The 21,811-nt window shown below is 41.1% G+C and overlaps 1 protein-coding gene across 1 annotated transcript in view; it reads right to left on the bottom strand.

The window, feature by feature from the left end:
• Positions 1 to 21,811, bottom strand: part of nav3 (neuron navigator 3) — a 209,165-nt gene that overhangs the window by 44,371 nt on the left and 142,983 nt on the right. The window contains exons 11-12 of the mRNA XM_073480877.1: positions 19,927 to 20,337; positions 17,461 to 17,580 (exon numbers count right to left, since the gene is read on the bottom strand). Of these exons, the coding sequence (XP_073336978.1) occupies positions 17,461 to 17,580; positions 19,927 to 20,337 (531 nt within the window). The remainder of the gene's footprint in view (positions 1 to 17,460; positions 17,581 to 19,926; positions 20,338 to 21,811) is intronic.

Below are 21,811 nucleotides of genomic sequence, written 5' to 3'. Positions count from 1 at the left end.
ATGTTCAAATCAGCCTCAGTCATGTAGCAAAAAAAAGAAGAGAAAAGAAAAAAAGAAAAAAAGAAAACAAGCACAGGAAACAGGCCTTTCTGTTACTGAACATCGAACCTAATCCTTGCTTAATCTTTCATTCGGAGATTTCATTTTCCTTCATTTCAAGCCCATTATCGGAAAAGTGCCTCAGAGATGGATGTTTGAGGCACAGTCTAGCTTGTCATACAAAAAATAAATGGCATCCTTGCTGTCAGTCTGAGCGCTGCTGTTCATGTATCTACTCCTTTACTGCAGTCCTTTAATAAAAAAGAGGCTGCTGTTGAGCGCTGCGACTCGAGCTCTGATATCAAACAGAAGTTGAACTGAGTGTTTTAGTGGGTGTGTTTCTGCTCACACAAGGCTTTTACAAACAAAGCCTGTGGAAATCGATGGCTTTGAACCATGCCTGGCTTGTTTCCCTTTAATCATTTCCTCTCATCTGCACTTAAGCCTGTCTTTGCTGATACCGTGGATCTGTTCTGAGTTGAGGGGGGCATCATCTTACAGCACGACAGTTTGAGGAATATATCTGAGTGTCGAGGCTAAATGTGTGGTCCATGCTGGGCAGTGTCTTGAAGTTTCAGTGATGACAGGGGCTGCCGGGTCACCTTGACAATCTGGTTTAAAGTTAGCCCTCTGCTCAGCTATACTTTCCTCAGAAGTGACAGGGGAGTCGCAGTGCACTCTGCAGCTTCCTCCGAGACCAGCCTTCAGTGCGTGACAGACAACAGGGGCAGATGGAGCCAAATTTAATGCTTTCAACAAAATGAATCAGTCCAGAGTGATTTAGCTGCAGTTGAAAACACAGATTCTGCCTGCAGATATACAGAAAACCCTCTCTATAAGAATAACTCTGTTTATATGGTGTAAAAATATTGTTTCTGAGAGCATGGAAGAGATGAAAAAGAGTGAGATGTAGAGAGAAAATTTAGGAGAACGCAAACACAGATGGTCTTTTACGAGTGCTGATTGCTCCTCATGTCTAATTGCACATCTCAAATATTATTCAGGCTTCTTTTAAAGTGAGATAAGGATCACTTTTTCCACATCACTGTTAATTTCCTCCAAACTGAGACAAATTGAACTTGATAAAATGAAGTGCTGCTCATTTACGTGGGTAGGCTAGTACAAAAAGGAGAATGGCGAAACAGCAATGAGAGGATGGTTAGTCGTGGTAATATGAGCGAGTAGAGGCAGATGGCTGTGAAGAAGCTCATTGACTTCCAATTCTTATCTAAACCTGAGAATAATCTTGCACAGTTTCCCCTGGCAGCAACATATCGCTCTTTCCTCCGAGGGTGGTCTCTCTAGTGCAGTGCTGGAAATCTTCTTTCTGGAGAATTAGTCTGAACTGTGGGTAACATGATTAAAACTATTCTGGGGTAATTCTTGCTTCATTAACATAATGAGTCACAGTGAATAGCTCGTGGAGTCATAATCACACAGTAAAGATGCCCTTTAGCTTTTGCATTCTCTTCTGTAAATGTTAGTCTTTCAGCAAAATCACTTTGATAAAATAGTTTAGTACAATGGAAGACGATGAAAAGCAAAACTAGCTTGCTTAATTGAAATGCAAACAATGGATAGATTATCATGAGGGCACTCAGTGGAGGTATGAACATTTTTTCTTAGACTCTGATAATGATGTAGCAATAGTTACAGAGCTAGAGGGCAAAATACATGTCCACCATTGATACACTACTGGGGACTTCAAGTATTTGAGTTTTGGTGTAGTAAAAAACAATATATCAGACTTTGGACTTTGACACTGTTGTCCCTGGTGTTTACACAGTCCACTACCCTTTATTAAGACGCTGGCAATGAAATATGATATCAAAGTCTATTTTTGATACGAAATTATGGTCAGCAATTTTCTGCAATAACCATTCGATTGTTTTGCATGTTGTGATTATCTCTCAAAGTAGTAGTTTTCATTGTTAGTGGCGGGGTCCGCCATACCCACTACATACTGGCTTTAAAATTGCTTTGCCTTGACATGCACAAGGGATTCACAGGAAACAATGCAGCATGTAATCAATAATTACTGTTGCTTTAATCTCATTGATATCAGCCTCACTGTTTACTGTTCACTCTCTTACAGCTGTATATGTAGGAGATGTCAGGTACCGCTAATGTGAACCCTATGTTTCCTATGACAAAATATGGAGTGGCTTTAATTGTGAAGCATTTACAGGAAATGCAGTGTATTGTTGCTCAGGTTCGTGCTGATCACAATTGTTTGTTTAAAATATGTCTATAAAACAAGACAGTCATTTTGGGGAATTTTTAACACTGAATCAGTTTTATATATTACTAATTTACTGTGACTTGCTGTTGTGTGGAAAACTATTCAGCCTATGTGCATCATTAAATCATACTGTGGTTGCTCACTGGATGACTGTAAAAAATCTGATTATTGACTGACTTCTCAATGAGTGTTTGCTGCCCCCAGAAACTGGGGGATAAAGTAAACCAAACTAACTGTTACACACAGCAACAACAAATATCAGCAAATAAACCAGGACTGAAATCTTAATGCTTATGACTTGACAATATACTATAAATTAAATTCTAAAGACCCAGACAAACAAAAACAAACGCCCAAATAAGACGTCAGATCACAGAGGACAGTGGTTATGAAACAAGCTCAAAAAGCACAAGCTTTCTTTTCCAAAGTATAGGGAGCACCTTGAAACTTCACACTAGAGGAGTCAGAAAACAATTTCTGAAAGCCAGATACCCTCAGACAAGGTGAGGTAGTAGTGGAGTCATCGATATTGATCAACTTCCCCATAAACCCTTCAGATAAGGCAGGGAAAACCTTTCTTACTGCACCATCAGTGCTCCAGTGGAGCTGCTCAGTGAACAGTAATAGACGACTGTGTTTTGTCTGGATGAATGGGACGCTGGGGACTACTGAAAAAGAGCATCCCTGCTCTGTGGATTTTCCTGGGATAAAAGGTTGATAAAACAAAAAGAAAACAAAAATACAGCGCTCCCCCTCCTGAGAACCCGCTGACTGTAACAGGCTGAATATTTTATCGGGCCGACTCTCTGGATCAGCTCCGACTGCACTGACAGGACAGAACTAACCGAGCTCCTCCCCCCAGACCAGCACACATTCACGTCACCACTTCTCCTTAAAAATGGCACAGCCGAACTCAATAACCCTACAGCAAGGGAGGGTGAGCCGGACTTTTGTGTCATAACATCTTAAATTAACAATGAGCAACAATGTACAGAGCAGAATGCTTGCAAGGAGACTGCTGTGGAGGATATTGGCTTCCCTCCCATGTTTCATAAGCGCAGAAATGGGCAGATGGTGCGAAACAAGTCATCGTCTCCCCCTCAGAATCTTTTAGAAAACACGCTGTATTTCCCTTGTGATGGTTCTGTTCAGTGGACAAACACAACTGTGATGCTTTAGACTGTAATGCCCTACATAGTGCAACCTTTTATCAGTCAGTGTGTAGCAGGGGCGGTATGGAACTGTATAATAACTAGTGCTATAAAAAGGTATGACCTGTTTTTCAAAACCTTGGGCCCGTTGGGAAAATCTCAGCAGGCAAAATCTATATGAATGACTCTCCTGTTCTTTGTCGGATGCTGCTGAGGTGCCTTTAGCAAGGCATGAAACCCAACAAGGTTGAGGAGCGCTTATGAGTCACAGGTGGGACAAAGACAATGACAATGTAAATCGATATCTAACCTTCCAAATGTTTATATTTCTTTGCAGATACTATTTCAAGGCCTTGATTTTTTGCCTCCTGCGTTGCCGCATTTAGCTGCTCCCATGCTATGAATGCACGGCTGTGGCTTCACTCAACCATGCAAACATTATCTCATGCAGTATTCAATACGCTGGGTCTTGTTCTTTTAGCGGCCCAGAGGAGAAAATGTCATTAGCAGCATGAACAAAGGATAACACCGGTGATTACACTGTATCATGGAGATAAATGAGATTTTGATGAGGGGATTGATAAATATTTGGAGGGAATGGTGTTGAAGGAAATGAAGGTGGGATGTCTGCAGATGAGAAAATGCAACACTAACTCAGAGGACCTCTTGAATAACAAAACAGAGAAAAAAAACCCTGTACACGTAATGGCATTTGAAGACACTGGGACCAGTTTTGATTTATGAATGGCTTAATCGACATGGGATCATTATTATGACAATCTTAAATCAATTTTTTGGTTTCAGCTAAAGGAGCACTTTATTAATCTTCTATCTGAAAACACCTGTCTTTTAAAACCCATTGAAATCCTGCAGACAAATTGGAAAATACAGTGAGAACAAAAGACTTCTCATCTGACAGCAACTAAAGCAGAAAAACGCATGTGATTGAACTGCTGTTTCCTCATCCTTTGATCGTCTACACTGCAATAAGTGTTTGTGAACAAATAAACGTCTTTGTAGAATAAAGAGAGAGGCTTTTCCTGCGGCTTGATTGACAGTAAACTGGAGGTTTAAAGTCTGGACTGAGAATTTCTAAATGAACAAATATTTACAACAGAGATATAGCCTTTAAACTAAAGCTCATGCCAAGGTCTTATGAAAGTCAGCACAAGCACCTTCATGGTGTTTATAAATATAAGCATGAGACCGAAATTGCACTAATTTAAGGATTTCTGTATCTGTTTACTTAGGAGATTGGTACTTCCATTGGTTGCTTGAGATGTTCATACTGTAGAAACTGAAGTCTGCCTAAATGTGTTAATTTTCTATATAGACCTTAATCCTTCATGCAGTCTACAATGACTTTGTCACTTATTACACATAAAATAACACATGGTCAAAGAGTACAACAAAAAATAATAAGTCAGATAAGTCAGATAAAGGCCTAAAATGAAAACTTAAACAATGTGTTGTTACTGTGTTTTCTGAATGATTGCTTCAGGTTCCATAATAAATCACAAAGTCATAGTGACACATCACAAGCTAAAGTGCGCAGGGTAGGAAACAGAAAAGCCACAACAAAGATGTCCTTTTCCAAGAACCATGACAACTATCTGTCCAACACAATACTTTGAAATGCATTCTCTCTCTCCCACACACTTATAGTATACACATATTTATATAGCAGTGCTAACACATGACTTTACTCTTCTGCTGCCAGTGCTGGCTCACTTTCTCTTTGACTCTGATGGAGCACACAAAGAGAACAAACTCAACAGTCTGACTCAACTCCAACACGCAGCACAAAGTGGCATCAATCAGCTGTTTACAGGTTCCCAACAGAAGTTGTATGTGTAGAATAGTTCCTAGCTTTGCTGTCAACTCACCTCTTGTGTGGATGGACGCTGCCTGTCGTCTTGTCTTTGGTCTGTTTCCCTACCGCGCCTACTACCACAGGAGGCAAAACCCCACCTGGCAGAGAAGCTAGTGTACAAGCTCTGAGAGATGATTCGGAGTCCAGAGAGGAAAAGGGAACGAGAGACAAAGAAAGAAAGGACTACCTCACTCTTACACTTTCACCCCCTGCTGCTGCTGCTGCTGGCTCCCCCTCCTCTCTCTTCATCTCCCCTCCCCTCCTCACCAGGATGGGCCTGTCAGCCCTTGGAGAGGCAATCAGACATGCCGTCAGCAGTGGGCTACCAAGGGTTAATTAAAGGAGGATGACAATGCAGAATCGAGCCAAATCAAGGAGGAAGCTGGACGAGAGCCGACTGTGCCTCATCTTTTGTCGAATGCCTCTGACTGGAAGTGATCTCATTCCTAATGCGTGAGAGGCTCAGAAAAGTCTGTCCATACAAGCTTCGTGTTGGGACATTATTCATGACTCTCAAGCACCGAAAGAGCCTAATGGCGGGCAGTACAGCAAGGAGAGGATGATAAGCTGTTGGAGTTATTCGCCTTTATTTCTCGAGGAAGACTTCATCGGTGCCATCCTAATTCACGGTCACACAGAGCTGCCCAGTGTCACGTCTTTATCTCCTGAGGTCTGCTGTCAGAGGAAAGTAAACGCCACTTGCATATCAAGAAATCTCTTCCAAGAGATCACAAACATCCTGCTTCATCCTCTCCTTTGGGTCATCTTTTCACTGCTCATGCTTACCATGCAATCCTTCTTTTTATCACAATAAAACCTTTGTCTCTAATGCCGGAAAGTCCTTTTTCTTAGCAAAGAGCTGAATACAGGATGAATCACTACTGTGGGTACAGGGTGACAGAGAGTAAAGCAAAGCAGACGTTGTAATAAAATAAATAATCATTTCAAGGTGTTGTGTCAGGAAAAAAAATATGCTTCTGCATGCTGACAAAAAAAAGTAATCCGACTTGTCATTGACTGTGGAATCCAATTCAGCTCAGCACAACTCAATTAATGAAAGGAACAGAGTGACCTTGGAGGGACGGGCTGCGAATGTGCTTGTTGCCAAGCAGTGACAGACAGCAGGACGTCAGCGCTGCCTGCCTGGGCTGGTAAAGACGTCCAGACTTACTACTGCAATGCAGTCAAAGACGACAACAAAAATCTTTAGCCGCTTGGCAGTGAGGGGTTTCCAGCAGAGCTAATACAAGCCAGCAGGGGTTTGTTCGCATCTATGGCAAACTGCTGGTGAATGTGTAAACAAACAGCCCCCATAAGTGCTCACAACCCACTGCCGGCCCAACCGCAAACCTCCTCCTGTGGCCTGAAAGGAGACATTAGGACAAAGAAATGCACTGTATGCCTGAAAATAAGATAAACTTGAAAGAAACAATTACATCACTTACAAATTTGATAAAGGATGAACTATCTAAAGGGTAACTCCACCAATTTTACACATTAAAGTGTGTTTTCAGGTGCTGATGGACTACTGCATATGACAAAAAAGCAGTGTAAAGACTTTTGTGGCTCCAAAAGGAAGGATATAATCTGATAAATTGCCTCCAGTGATGTCACTCAGTGGCTAAATTGCATTGTGGGTAATGTATATATGTATATATAAACACATGTGAAAATGGATATGGCAGAACTGGAAATTTTGCCTTTTTTTCTCCATGAATTCTTTATCCTTTTTAAACCTTGTGTTCAAATTACCCACAATGCAACTGAGCATTGAACATGTCATCATCTACTGTTCTGGCACAGGATATCATTCATCTTTCTCAGATCATGGGATTACAACTGAAGCACAGTGGCAGCTCTCCCAAGCCCCTCAGCTGAGGTTTGAATCCCTCTGCTAGTGATCTTGGCGTGTGTCCAGAATCAATGAGCCATCCTTTGTCTCTATGGGAGACAAAGTTGACAGACATGTCACAATTAGCTGACAACTGTATGTATGTCCTGACACTAGACACCTAACTAGAAGATACATCTAGGCTTTTATCTCTTTTAGGCTATGAAAGTTGCAATTTATTTGTCCAACAACAAAAAAGCAAATGACCTGAGGTTAGAAACAGATTAATGTAGTGGAAACGGGTTTGATTGATGTTTAGATAGGTCTTTGTTTACTGATGAAAAAGAGAAACACAAACAATAATGGCTCCTGTGCAGCTTCATAAATGTTTGACTGCCGTTATCACACCGTAACACTCGTCATTTAACAAGATTACATTTTCATAATCCACAACAGAGTCAGGCTCCATGGCAGTAAAGTGAATTAACAATGATAGGAGCTTTGTCGATTCTTATCTTCACAAACTCATTAGGCCTGTCAGATGATGAATGGAGACGTATCCTCGGAAATTTTCAACCAAATGAATTGATGCAGCCGCAGCAGACGTCCCCCTGAGACTATTTATCCTAAAATCTATCCTGTATTAGCACTATAGACACTGTTGAAGGCATCCTGGCTCAATCTATCAGCAGAACTGTTATCTACCTCCACACTGGTACTGTAATACCAAAATGTAGTGTCTCTACACCAAAGACTTAAGACCATCACAAATCATCTACTCTTGCAAAAAATATGCCAAGAGAATCATTCCAAATGCTCCATTTGTTTTTTTAAAGTCATGAATAGAAGGACAATGAGCCAAATAGCTGATGCACTCATTTAATTTTTTTTTTCTTTTGATCACAAATTAGTGCCAACTGCATAACAAAGAAGACGCTCCAACTCCACAAACATGCAGACAATTTAATCTTTTTAAATGAATTCCCAATCCGGGTGAACTCTCAGGGGCACAAGCTCTGCATCAACAGTAAAATAAGCTGCAGCTTTCCCCTCTGTACACACTCGGCCTCTTAACTAGACAAACTTATTCGATTAAAAGTTTGAGACCACACAGCATGTTAAAGACTCGAGATATATTGAAACCATTGGGGTTAATGGAGAGAATCATTCTCTTTCTAATACAGCACTACATCACTGCACTGTTAAGATCCGCCGGTCACCTTCTTGTTCTCGTCTAACATTACATCCCATTATCTCTACATCACATTACTTATAATGTAGCTCTGTGGCACAACATATTGACCCATTTATGGACATCTTATAATTCCATTCTTATACTCAAGATAAATAATTCCAGGTAGAAATGTCTTTAAATCTCATAGCAGCCTTTAACACCATGCCCTCTCTGTTTCCCTTAAATCTTAAAAAATAAGCATAAGCGCTGTATTGCCTTGACAATGCAAATAAATGTGGTGTTGAACATTCTTTATGTGTGACCTCTTCAGCACATGAATTATGCACTAGGGAGGGATATAAACGTCTTATTACCCTCTGATGTCACCTTTGTGTCTCTTTAACGTGAGTCATCATTGTGGTGTCAATGTTTCCCATAAATCACATACAGTCACACAGCTGGGACAATTTGCATCAACAGAGGGTATAGAAATCGTTGTTTAAAGATTTTGTAGATTGACACAAGAAACATGGAGAAAGAGAACGTAACCAATGGAAAGGAACAGTTATGAAAGTTTTTGTCAATACATTTTATTTTAGCCTTACCCTATCAAAATCATTCTGCAATTAGTTTAGTTATAATGATTGACAGTCAAAATTATGATGTCACACATGTCGCACCGCAGCATCACCTGGTGTAATTCATCAATGTTTATTGGAATATGAGAAACTCAGCTAAATAACAATACATTTTTATGCTTTGGCTCTAATGCTGAAATGAGTTATACCAACTCAGGGTCAGAGAGAATATTTATGACGCTGGAGAGGGCTTTGTTTTCGATAGAGTGCTTTCATAGAGTCCCTTTACTCCCATACAACAAAACATATGGCAGGTATTGAGGCTGAACTGACCCATGTGAGCTGATCTAGAACCAGACCATATGGGACTTGTTATGAAGACAGGCAAAGAGAGGCTGGCCTGACCTCACCCAGCATCAGCCCTTCAGCCTTGTCACCCTCAGGGTCCAACCTGAAGAGTCCAGGTGGACAGATCACCTATGGGACCTGGGACATCTTCTTTGTGTGTCTGATGCCATCTGTATGTGCGTGTCTGCTCCTGAAGTTGAACCTTGCGGCACCATGAACGTCAAGCTGAATCTCTTTTATATTTTAATATCTTGTGAATTATTATTCAACATTGGCTGTCGGTGGTTCCTCACAAAGAAGTGTCTCGTCTACTACGTTTCAACACATCACTGTTCTAATATACATATGGATATTTATATGTTAGCATGGTGAAAACTGACAAAGAATTCCAACTTAACTCATTTGACAGTTTGGGAAACACACACATTTACTTTCTTGCTGAGAGTTAGATGAAAGACCAATACTAAGGCTGGAAACGAGGGGGATACAGTTAGCCTGGCTATGTGTGTAGGTAACAAAATCCATCTACTAGCACATCTAAACCTGACAAATGAACATATAATATATTGTTTGTTGATTAGGGAGCTTAAAATGTGTTGGTAGGCTGTTTTTTCACCTTTGAACAGAAGCAGGCTAATTTAATCTCACTACATGACAGAAAATAACTGTAGCTGTAAATAAGTGTAGCATACCATATGGCTGAAGTGCTGTGTTGTGTTTACAATGAATGAAATACACAAACTATAATTATTGAAGTTCATATCTGATGATTTACACTGTAGAAATTGAATGAAGAGGCTCCTAGAGGTGTTGACAGGCTTGTAAAGGCAACCAAGAGAGATGGGAAGCTCTCATTTTTTCATGTCACATTACAATCCACTGACATATGGCCAATAAGAAAGTTATTAATACATTCTTACATAGATCCCCTTTGATTGCAGCTTTTTAATAATATCTAAAAGAGGGCTCTCAGGAGCACTGTCTTTCACCTCCCAGGCTTAGCAGATGACTAACCTGCCCCTGACAGACAGAGCTGTGGTTCACAGTCAGAGAGGCATATGGCCTAAAGATCATGCTGAGAGTCAGGCTCAGAGAGGGTTAGCAGAATATACTGACAGCACTCCGCAAATATAAAGTCAGCCCTCGTTCACCAAGCGTGATGCAAATGAACAGATATTGAGAAGACACATTTTTTCTACATGTTGTGATATACAATATGAAAGTTATATCTCAGTCAATTTGTTAAAAAGATAAGGCATCTAGAGGAATAATCAGGGAGCTATTTCAGCGCGCACACAAACAAACACAAAACAGTTTAGACAATTTAGACCCAAATAGATGCAGAATTGCTAAACTCATACACTACTTAGCCTGGCAAACAGCATCTGTGTATATTTGAGGCTTGGAGAAAATCTACCTTCGGTCATTTGAGTGTAAACATCTTCAGCAGTGGGACAGGCTTTGTTGGACGCAAAACTCACATTCACAAAAACAAAGTAGGGCAGGATGTCTTTTTATTTCATCACTGCCCATTCTGTAACTACTTGACTTCACTTATTAATTCAGTGAGTACAGTAATTAACGGGAATATCAAGCTTCCCCTGGAGGAAATATTCAGATTAATGATAAATACAGAGAGCAGCATCCAGTATGGAAGACACAGTTGAATCAGTGCCAGAGAATAAGAAATGAGAGGAAAACTTAGCTTCCAAAAACATGCAAACTTTCCCACGAGCTTCTCTGAATGAAAAGATGGCTAATTAGTGTGTGTGTTTGTGCGGATTGCAATTTTTTGAGAGGAAATCTATCTGTATGCAAGCACCTGCACAAGTGAGGACGCCCACATTTGCATGAACACTCACACACAAGAGCCAGAAACAGCTGGGTACTCAAATCGGCGATGAAACTTCTCCCAATTACCATCACAGTTTCTAAGTTTAGTCAGTGTGCCTGTGTGCTCTTCATTAAGGTGGAAAAAGACAAACGTGTGAGAGACAGAAGAGAGACTGACGGGCGCCAGAAAACTTCTCAAAGCTAGAAAGCAGAAGCGTTGAGGAGCTGTATTTTCAGGTGCAACGTGAGAGAGGATATTTTCTTCCTAAGTGGCGCCCCTGGCAAAGATGAACTACACAGGAACTTATATAACGACTGTCATTGATGGCAAAAACCTTCTCCTCCAAATCTCCTCGCTGCTTACGGCAGCACTGATGAGCCGTTCAGCTTCACCACGACTGTCAGTGTGCTGCGGAGTGACAGCCGGGATCCTGCTGCTCAGCAACACACATGCACATATGCAGAAATCTGCGCACACACTCACACACTTAAAATGTAGTCCAGGACATGCACACAAACAAGCTCTCTTTTTGTCAAGCAAGAACACCATAACACACATTCACACACACAGACTTGTCTCCAATCCCCAAAAGCTTCACATAACAAAAAAACGCCGAGCCAGCTGCCATCGTCCAGCCCTCAGACAAGAGAGAACGAGAGAGAGAGCCACACACACGAGACACCGGGAAGCTAAAAGCGAGGCCCTGTTACTTATTCATGTCTCTGCTGAGAACGGGAAGCCTGTCGGTGTCAAAACACTCTCCTCGGGCGTCTGTTCTTGACAGTAAAGCCACGAGCATGCGCTCATCTATGTTGCATGACAGGAGGGTATTTTTAGAGAAGGGCTTTTAGCCGCGGCTGAATTCACCATTGTTTTAAAACTGACTGATCAGAAGAGGAAGCTGAGCTTTTGTTGTTCAGCTGCTCTGGGGCAGATGGTCAGTTTCAGGAACACTGCCAAAAGTCTCTCTGACTCTCTGTACTGTACTTCAGTATCTTCACACCCATAGTGATGACCAAGGCCCTGTTCAGACCTGGTATTAACATCCCTCCTGAGTGATCCCATCACAAATGGACAGGTTTAAAGGCCCCCAAACGCACTGAGGATGCATTTGAGATCCGATCGCTCAGACCACATTTGGAGGTGGTCCGGGATGCACGTGAACATGTTCTTTTAGCCTTGAGTATGCACATGTATTCTGGGCCACAATGAAGGACACCTACTCAACTGACATCCTCCACAAAACAACAAAAAGGCACAACAACAGGCAGAATTGATTACACTGTTTAATCCACATGTGGCTACCTGTAATGTTCGTGCTCTTAACCTGCCAATGTCAGCAGCAGATGTTTTTGAACTCACTTTCTGTTTCAACCGATCCAAACTAGTAACCACAATATCCCCAGACTCCCTTGAGAAAAATCTTGCAATTTTGAGAACTGTTGAGTGAGAAAAAACTGGCTCCCTCAAATTCTTAATCATTCATGCCTCCATGTAAATTTGGCTATTTTGGGCTAAAATATGTTAGTTTGTCATGACATTGCTGTACTGGCTTGTCTGCTTCCTTGTCTAAGGTACATCATACCAACTGTTTAAACACTGATTTGGCCATTTTAACTAACTTTATGAACAGTAACTGTATATATTCGGAAAATGTGGGGAAGTGAGATCCAATCACAAGCGATCACTTGACTTGGCAAGACGCAGTCTAATGCCAGGTGTGAACTTATGGACTTAGAGCTGTCCACTTGTGACTGGATCACTCAGGATGGATGTTAATGCCAGGTCTGAAAAGGCTCAAAGACACATCAACCTGGACTTCTGATTTTTTTCCTCTGCCTTTCAAGCAAACCACCTCCAGAAAAATAATGCGTCACTTCCTCTACAGCTGAACAGGACACCCACATAGCTGAACTGATCAATTAATGGAGATTAGCAGTATCTTATACCACCTATAGGCACATCAAGTGCATATATCATGTAAGGTTTCTCGCAGCACACCTAAGCCCACACTGTTCTAGCCCCAGATGGTCCTAGTCACCTGCTGGCCGTGTGTCTCAATCTGATGAGTCATTTAGATGAATTTCCTCAGGTGAAGCTGCCATGGGTGGCAGCCGGGGGAGCTGTTATGGACGGAGCAAAGCGTGAAATATAACGAGCCTCATGGGAACTTAGTTTATGTACACAGACCAACTCCCGCTTTCTGCCTTCCAGGAACTGTGTCTACGACTGCCAGTGTGGCGGGACAACAGGGGACAGGAGGGATGTGTTCTTTTGTGTGTGTTTATGCTTGATTGTCATGGTGCATTAAAAAGTGTGTGTGGCTGCATGTGTGTAATTTCCCAATTATTGTTCATAATTGAGAGAAAATCCAAGAGACAGATGAAAAGAGAAGAAGGAGATCTTTAATGCTGAGTAATTATTTCTGTTACTGATAAAAAATTATAATAATTCTTCCCAAACTCTGCTTTAGATCCCGCTATCACCCCTTGTCCAGTTGCCAGAAGCAAACAAAAAAATAGACTTCCTGTAAAACTTTTGGAAAAGTTTAGTGTAAAGGCTGTTATATAAACAGTAATGGCCATTGTAGATATTTCTGTTTATGCACACTTCCTGCAGCCAAGGCGTTAATTACACACTAATTATGTGTAACACAAAGCCTTACCTTCTACTGTATATCCACAGAGACAACCTTCTGGAACGCAAACAAAAGCAGCTTCACTTTTGTATGACTGCAGAAAACTTTTCAGTCAACATTAACAGTCGCTAAACGATGATCGTCTGAGGACGTTCTGCTTAGATGTTTCTTAGAAGTTTGTTTTTATCAAGCTTTATCTGTGTTTCTTCTAGATTTCTAGGCTATTTTGTATATGTTTTATATTCGGCCATATTGTAATAAAACAAAGAACAAGAGATCAAAGATGAGGGGATGTCATGGTAGCAACTGGATTAAAAGGCCCGAGACCAGAGAGGATGGAGGGCTTACACTGATGGCCTATATTCCTCATGGAATGCGAAAGGCCTAAGTAAAAGACATACAGTATGCGACACCTGCTGACCAGTTGCATCAAATGAAGAAAAAAGAGGAAAACATGGCTTATAATTTACAACATGTTGTCTGTAATGCATTAGACACATACAACAGTGATGTTGTTTGAGCAAGAAACCACAACCACATCCCAGCTCTGCCACAGGTCTGCTACTGCAAGTTGTTTTTTGAATTGTTACAGTCTTCCAGAAGACAAACATTTTGCGATAAAGTGAACAGAGCTGATTGGTTTAATAGATTGTCTTTCTTATTCTAAAGTTGGACTATTACAGTAGTTAGATCTAAGCTGTAGTCAGAGTTTATATTTGATCATTAATTCTCAGAGTCTGACAATTTCTTATTCCTTCTCTGTAGACTGGTGAAAGATGTTGAGGGAAAATTCCATTTAAATGAGGCATTTGATATTGAGTTCTGAAAAATATTGACTACAGGTTCTATCAGAAAATAACTCCTGAACATCATCAATTGAAGATACACTTTACCAGCCTGTTCAAGATGGCTTTTCCTCTTTAGTCAGCTACTTACTGCCATATTCCTTGTGTTCTTGCTTCATTTTTCTTTGGACAAGGGGGACAGAATAAAGCATCAATTGAGCAGATGTGCAAAAAAAAAAAAAAAAAAATGACTGATGCAACCTGCCAGTTACAGAAGCAGTCCACCTCCTATTTTGGTTAGTTTACAGTGATCATAAAGATAGCTCAATATTAAAGACACCAGGGCAATCTAAAGACAAATGCTTTGCTGGTGTTTGTTGTTCCTAGAATGCCAGCATTTGCATTTGAGAAGATAAAAAGTTCTTCAAAGTCAGCAAGCTGATTGTTTGAACTTGGGCTTTATCCGCTACTCATTTCACTTAAAGCCAGGGGGGTTACGGGGAAAAGAAGACGAATGCTTTGGGATAAAGAAGGAACCAATCATGGAAGGCAGATCCTGTCCTACGGAGCGACCTAAAGCCAGGCAGAGGTGTGAAGCCCGGTGAGCAATCGCTTCGGAAATGAATTTCCCCCCTGAGCTTTGTCGTGTGTCAGCGGGAAGTGACAGCTCGGCTTCTGACAATCACACATGTCAGAGGGAGGCAGGGGGATGCATTAAAATCGTGTGTTCTTGCGTGCGTGTGTGTGTGTGTGTACATTCATGTAGTTTTGTAAGGGGAAATGTAGGAAGGAAGGAAGGAAAACAAGGTTTGAAGGTTCAGAATCTGATCCAATCGGGAGATTCTTGCCTGCAGGCATCTTAAGGGGAAGCAGGCATCAATATTTGCTCATCACCCCGGAGGCCCAGAGTGCTAACACAGACTTCAGCTGAGAAAAGCTGATTTTTTTGGGATTTATGTCAAGGCAAGGTGTGAGACACTTTAGGCAAAATATTCAAATGCAGAGATAAAACCCATGCAGGGTGAAGCTAAGACTTGGCAAATGGAAGAGACAGTTCACAGGGTTCATAGTTATTCTTATCCTATCCATCCCTTTGCCTGAGTGTCAACGTCTGACTGGCAGATCTGTCTGATGCTGACAGGCAGGTCAGGTTAATCGCCTATTCTGAACCTCCGGTCAGGTCTAGCGTGTTTTGACGCTCGGCCGATCACAGATATGATCAGACTCGCCCCTGGCTGATGGGCTTGACTGACTTGTTGTGACGAACATGCTTGTGAGACCAAGCACGTAACCCAGACACAACAGGATCGTCTGGGCTGTCAAACAATCGGATTATATAGACGAGTAGCAAAAACAGACACAGATATCATCAGCATGTCTGCAAGTCGTACTTCACCCTGCTTAAATTTGCCTCATGTTACCACGCACATTAAACACATTTGTTTTTCCTCAGTAGAATCCTTAAACTCAAGTCCCTCCATATAAAAAAAGAATATCTCACACCTAAATGTGGCTTTATATTAATATTTTTGAGTTACAATAATTTGTTGAGGGCTGTCAGCTTGGCTTAGTGTGTCTTTAACAGCACTTGACTAATCTAAAGCCCTACAACAAAAGCCAACTAATTCTTGAGAGCCATATCTGATTGCTCTCCAAGCCTCCCACTCCTCTAAACACTGCCACTCATTAAAGCGTTGGCAGAAGTTGGAAGTTGCGACACTGTGAAATGTCACTGCATCAGTCGATTTTCCCAGCAGCCCCTCTGAGGACCTGTCATCACAATCTTAGCTTGACAGCGTTCAATCGATAGAATGCCTCCTCCTTTTCACCTCATTGAATCTCGGATGTCCCTGCAGTAGGGGTATGCCCTGCCAGTCACCTCTGAAGGACAAGACCTTAATTTCTACTTTTTATATGAGGCTTTTTGTCTTTTTTGTTATTATGAAAACATTTGACATATTTGGTGAAAACCAGATACTGTCACAGGCTGAAAGCTCTTCGTCCATATCACCTTGTCAATACGCAATCATTTCCTCTCTCTCATAACTTGCCTTTGTAACCTTGTGACCTTGTATCTTGAATTGAAACAAAAACAACTCTGAGAGATTAATAGATATCTGCACAATCCTTAATGCTGTGTGTCAGACAAAGGGTTCACATGTTGAACCCCATGTTTTGTTGCACAGAACCATCTGGCAAGTCATCCTTGGAAACTGTTTGAAAAAGGGCAGGCACTTCCAAAAGATACTTGACAGGTGATTGGATAAACAATTTGTCTATCACTGTCTATCAAAGGCTAACTTCAACCAATCAGATCAACAGTAGGAGAGAGATACCGCTAGTGGAACCATTTGGTAAATCAAACTCTTACCAAAGAGCAAATAACATTTTCCATCGAGAAAAGCCTTCAATACCGTTCTTCTCTTCTCTCTTCTTTCAATTAAGAACCAAATGTACAAATGTCTTTAGCTTAATTGCTAATATTACTTCTCCATCTTCACATGCTAATTTGTTAGCTAGGTCACAGGATTAATGCTTTACTGCCCAGTAACTTTGACTCAACTCCATTGGCTCTAAGAGGAAGTGCCTGCAGTTTCTGCTTGAGAAAGTTGACACAACCTTTCTGCCACTTTCATCACAGCGAACCACTTTTCTCGCGCACATGCATCACTGACTGGAAAGCAGTCACAGCATAGTCTGGTGGATTTGCCCTTGCAAACATCCACCTGGCCACAGCTGAGAGTGAATGTCAACAAGCAAAGCCATTTAAATGTGTACTGTCGAACTCACTGCAGGTGCAGAATTCAAAACTTTCACACTGTATGCAAATTTGGATATAACAATGTACTTTCATGTAAACAGTGTCTCTTGCATGAATCTCAGCTGGACCTGGGTGCAGTCCACGCCTATATCAAACACACATCAGCAAAACAAGCAGCGCGTGTGACTGACAGACTCCATTCTTACCTGTCTATGTCGCCCTGCACCTCTTTGCTCCCTCTCTGGGATACTTCTCGAGAAGAGGCCTGGTCTGTCGCTCGGCCTGTGTTCCGTGCATACAGATGAAGGCCGCCGTCTGTAAGGTATCTGTGAGAGGAGAGTCAATTAGAGGAAGTAGTTTCTCAGTTGGTATAAAAAAAAGTCTGAATTATGCATTATCTTTTAACAATAGATTAATTAAACTAAACCATTAGAGATAATACTGATTAATGAGCAATGTTTAGACTGTATATACAATTTTGTGAACTCGCAAAAAAGGTGCATGCAGGTATTTCTGTGTATGAGGCAGGGAATAAATGGTAAGATTTGAGGCTACAGCCAGAAAGCTATCAGACACGGCTGATAGGACATGGAGATCATTAGTGTTGAGCTAATTGAGCTAATAATTCAGCTAATCACCTATCCCTCCCGACGTGTTGTTACATTTTCTGTCCTGACACGTCTTTAATCCTACAGATGCTTTACTCCATCACTCCTCGCTCAACTGCCTCTCACAGCCGCCCCACCCCCCAAAACTCTTTTTCATGAAATCTTAAATGCATCGATGCCACATGGGAGTGTGTGTTCATGTGGGTGTGTGTGTGGATTCCTTTTCCAACACACCTCCCTCTTGCTCAAGGCATTTAGTACTATTAAGTGAATGAAGGTCAGAAGCCCGCACACACGTTGTCGTGATGTTTTGTGGGAGAAACTGACTACTCTTTTTTCATTCAGGTAATCTGTCAGTGTGTTGAGGTGCCCACAAGGTTAACGCACATGTACCAGCTGAACCTTCCCTTTCAAGGCATGACAAAACTATGATAGCCTTGGTGGGCATCAGCAGGCGATTTGTATTAATGCACACAGAAAGATGGGGAAGGCCTTGGTGACTGTATGAATACACAGCTAACCGTGAATTTCACAGTTTTTTGGACTAAAGCCATAATGCATTGCCAGATTGAATGGAAATTTGTCACTTAGATGGCCTTTCAAGCAGCAGTTTACATCAAGTAGTATAAATGATGTATAAGGCCAATTTTTCTTATAGCTGATGTCTTCTGCCTCAGAAAGTAACTCTTACTAGTCTTACAAAATCGTATGTACCTGAGTGGGTTTTCAAATGTGTAAGTAATGTGTTCAATGCATAAAAAGGCAGAAAACGCATTTTTATCTAGTAATATGTCATGCGTGGGTGATAACTGGAAGTGACTTCAGGTGGTAGATGATCTATGAACAAATACTTACCCTAACCTCAATCAAACCAAATCCTTTGCCAAACCAAAGCTTTACCTGGCTAAAGCAAATGCTAACATGTCTTAAACAAGTTTTAGGTAGGACCAAAAATGATTTACTAAAGGGAATCAGGAGGTCCATTTTGTCCAGTGGTCTAAGAATATGGTCTTAATATTTTGCATTTCACAAAAAACACAGACATAAATCTCCAGTCATCAGTATAAAGGCCCCACAACCAAAATTCTAAACATAGGTTTGGTACCTGCAATTACCCTCGCTTGTTGATTGACATTTATTTTATCTTATGACCTACATTGGAAAATAAGATTTAAAACTTGCTATGATGATACTGTTTCTTTCATGATATTCCTCTGATTAACAGTTGGGGGCAGTAATACACCAAGAAATGTAGTAATGCGGCAACACATAAGAAGACTGCTAGCAAGCAAACATTCATGCAAACAATGCAAAATTTAGAATATTTACAAAAATGGCTTTGGAAATGTTTTTTATCAGAAAGGACATGCGCTTAAAAAAATTGTTAGATGCAATAATACATTTTGGTGAGTAACATTAAATGTGAACATAATTTTGCTGTGTTTACTAGAAAACATTATGGGAAACCTTTAAGCCAAGGAAAAACTATTTTCAGGTATGATTGACAAGTAGACGCAAAATGCTGATTTCTCATCTTGAAGTCAAACTTATCAGTTATTCACAGTGGGGTCAAAAAAATCTAAGACCAATAGTCACAATTGCCAAACAATTAGAGTGAAAAGTTGAATTTCAGAATATCTCAGTATATGGTAAATCCCCATTTTGCTGTGCTGATGGCATGTACTCCACGAGTTTGTGCAAAATCTGCTACTATAACATGAGCCATCAGGTTTTACACAAACTTGTTGAGTCCATGCCAGCTTGAGTGCACACTGTCATTAAAGCAACATACTAAGATATTCCGAGATTTAAGGACATTTCAAGATTCAACTTTTCACTCAAACTGTTAAGCTGATATTATCATTTATAGTAAAAAAAAAGTATTATATTCTAAACAAATAAAAAATAGAAGTGTCTTGACTAGTGTTCTCAGACTTTTTGACTCTATTGTATGCAAATATACCTGTAAATAATGTGGTCAAATTATTGATTAGGCCTTTAAAGCAGGAACTCATAATTAGTCAGTGCATCAAAGGAAGCTAACATGCTTTGCACTCATCCTACCCGCTGGTGATCTCATCCATCCGGCCGTTCTTTCCTAGGATGTCCCCATCACTCATGTACCCTGCCACCTCCATCTGCTTCCCTCCTTCCAGCCCTCCTCCTCCCTTCTCCCCCTGCTCCGCCCCCCTTGCCCCTGCTGCTGCTGCCGCTCGCCTCAGGGGGGCGCTGAACACAAACCTGGAGGGGTCCGAGTGCCCGCTGTAGCGCCCTGTGGTAGTGCCAGCGCTCGTCGTGCTCGCCCTGGGCGCAGCATAGCTGCTGGGCATTGAGGGGGCGTCGCCTGCCTGAAGACGCGGGGTTTGTGATTGGCCCAGACGCCAGGCCATGGGGGAGGAGCGTGTGGTGAGGGCTGGTAGACTCCGCCCATTGACCTCAGTGGTTACCGTGGTGTCAAAGGTTGTTTCTAGTGTACTGTGGAGACAGAAGAGTAGAGAGAGAAAATAAGGGAATTAATTCTAGCTCCGGATATGATACAGTGAAAGCTGATAATTATCAGCATGGTGTTTTCTGACAGCTTACCCTCCTGAAAGACTCAGACGGTCTTAAGAAAATTGCCTCTAATGCAAAAAAGACACTGAAGGCATCATATCAAGCGTGCTCCTGAGCAAAGGGCAAATCATTCAGGTGAAAAGATCAGTCACATTGGCAGCACAGAGCTGTCTGCTTCAGTTGAGTGCCACTCCCTTCAAATCACATGCGGTTTCCTCAAACATTGCTTTATGTGTGTGTGTGTTTGTGTGTATGTGTGTGTGACTTTCCTAAAGTGCTGTTTCTTCCAGTGTGTTAACTTGTGAAGGCTCCCATGAGAATATATGTCAGACCATGACGGCACGTCACATAGAGATGGAGAGAGAGAGTCAGAGAGAGAGAGAGAGAGAGAGATAGCTCTGAAGTGTATTTTAGAAAAACTTTTGAAATGTCACAGAAAATAAAATCTGAATCAAATGCATGTCTGTAGAGTTAAGTAAATAAACCTCTGAAATGTCAGAAAAAGTTGTTAATGTCATATCACACAAAACTGTTCTTTTAAAATACCATGAAATTTACTAAATTGCCATAACAGTATATAAAATTATTACAGTCTTCATGTCAAAGACAGACTATATAGTGACTTATCTTCACAAAATTTTGTAGACTTTAGAGATGAATTGTATTTGATTTTGTCGTTTCCAATCAGGTTGTTTAAATTGTTATGTCACCATTAGCAAAGAAACAGTGGGATGAAAAAGCATCCTGAGAAAGTGAGATCTTATGTGAAAGAGAGAGAACAGTCTAAGTGTGAGAATAAGTGAAATGTTAACAAATACAAGCAGCCAAGACAAGAAATGTAACCTGATAGAGCCCTGTCAGGATTCTCCATTGGCCCTGCAACAATCATGTTTTTTCTCTAATGCTGTCGAAGGATCTAATTGAAGGAATTTCTGTACAACACAATAATCCAATCTTTCAAAGAATGCCCTGTAAGATTATATTTTTCAACAAAAGAAAAAGCAAATTCCTAATTCTTCTCAAATTTGCAACAGAATGACAGAAATGCTGCGCATGAGTCAACAGAAAACAAAATAATATACTCATGGCCACTCACACACCAAGCCCTGAAACTGGCTGTACAGTATGTGGATACAGAGAGCAAAACATGGCAGCAGTGGTACCTAGCTGGAGCTCTCTCTGCTGGGAAAAAGAGTGCACTACATTCACATGTAGCAGAGACAGAAAAAACCTGACAGATAACCACAAAGCTGCTCTAAATTCTAGGATAATTTGCTAATGTGTATTCTGCTCACATCTCTGTGCAATCAAAATAACGGTGTGTTGTATTAAATATATATTGCCATGGAAACAGGACTAACACATGGAGCAAGTGTAAACAAGATTGAGGCTTAAC

The sequence above is a fragment of the Pagrus major genome, chromosome 14 (assembly GCF_040436345.1).
Source record: "Pagrus major chromosome 14, Pma_NU_1.0".
In the NCBI taxonomy this organism is placed as follows: Eukaryota; Metazoa; Chordata; class Actinopteri; order Spariformes; family Sparidae; genus Pagrus; species Pagrus major.
The sequence above is the reverse complement of the archived record's forward strand: the minus strand, read 5'-3'. Positions and strand labels throughout refer to the sequence as shown.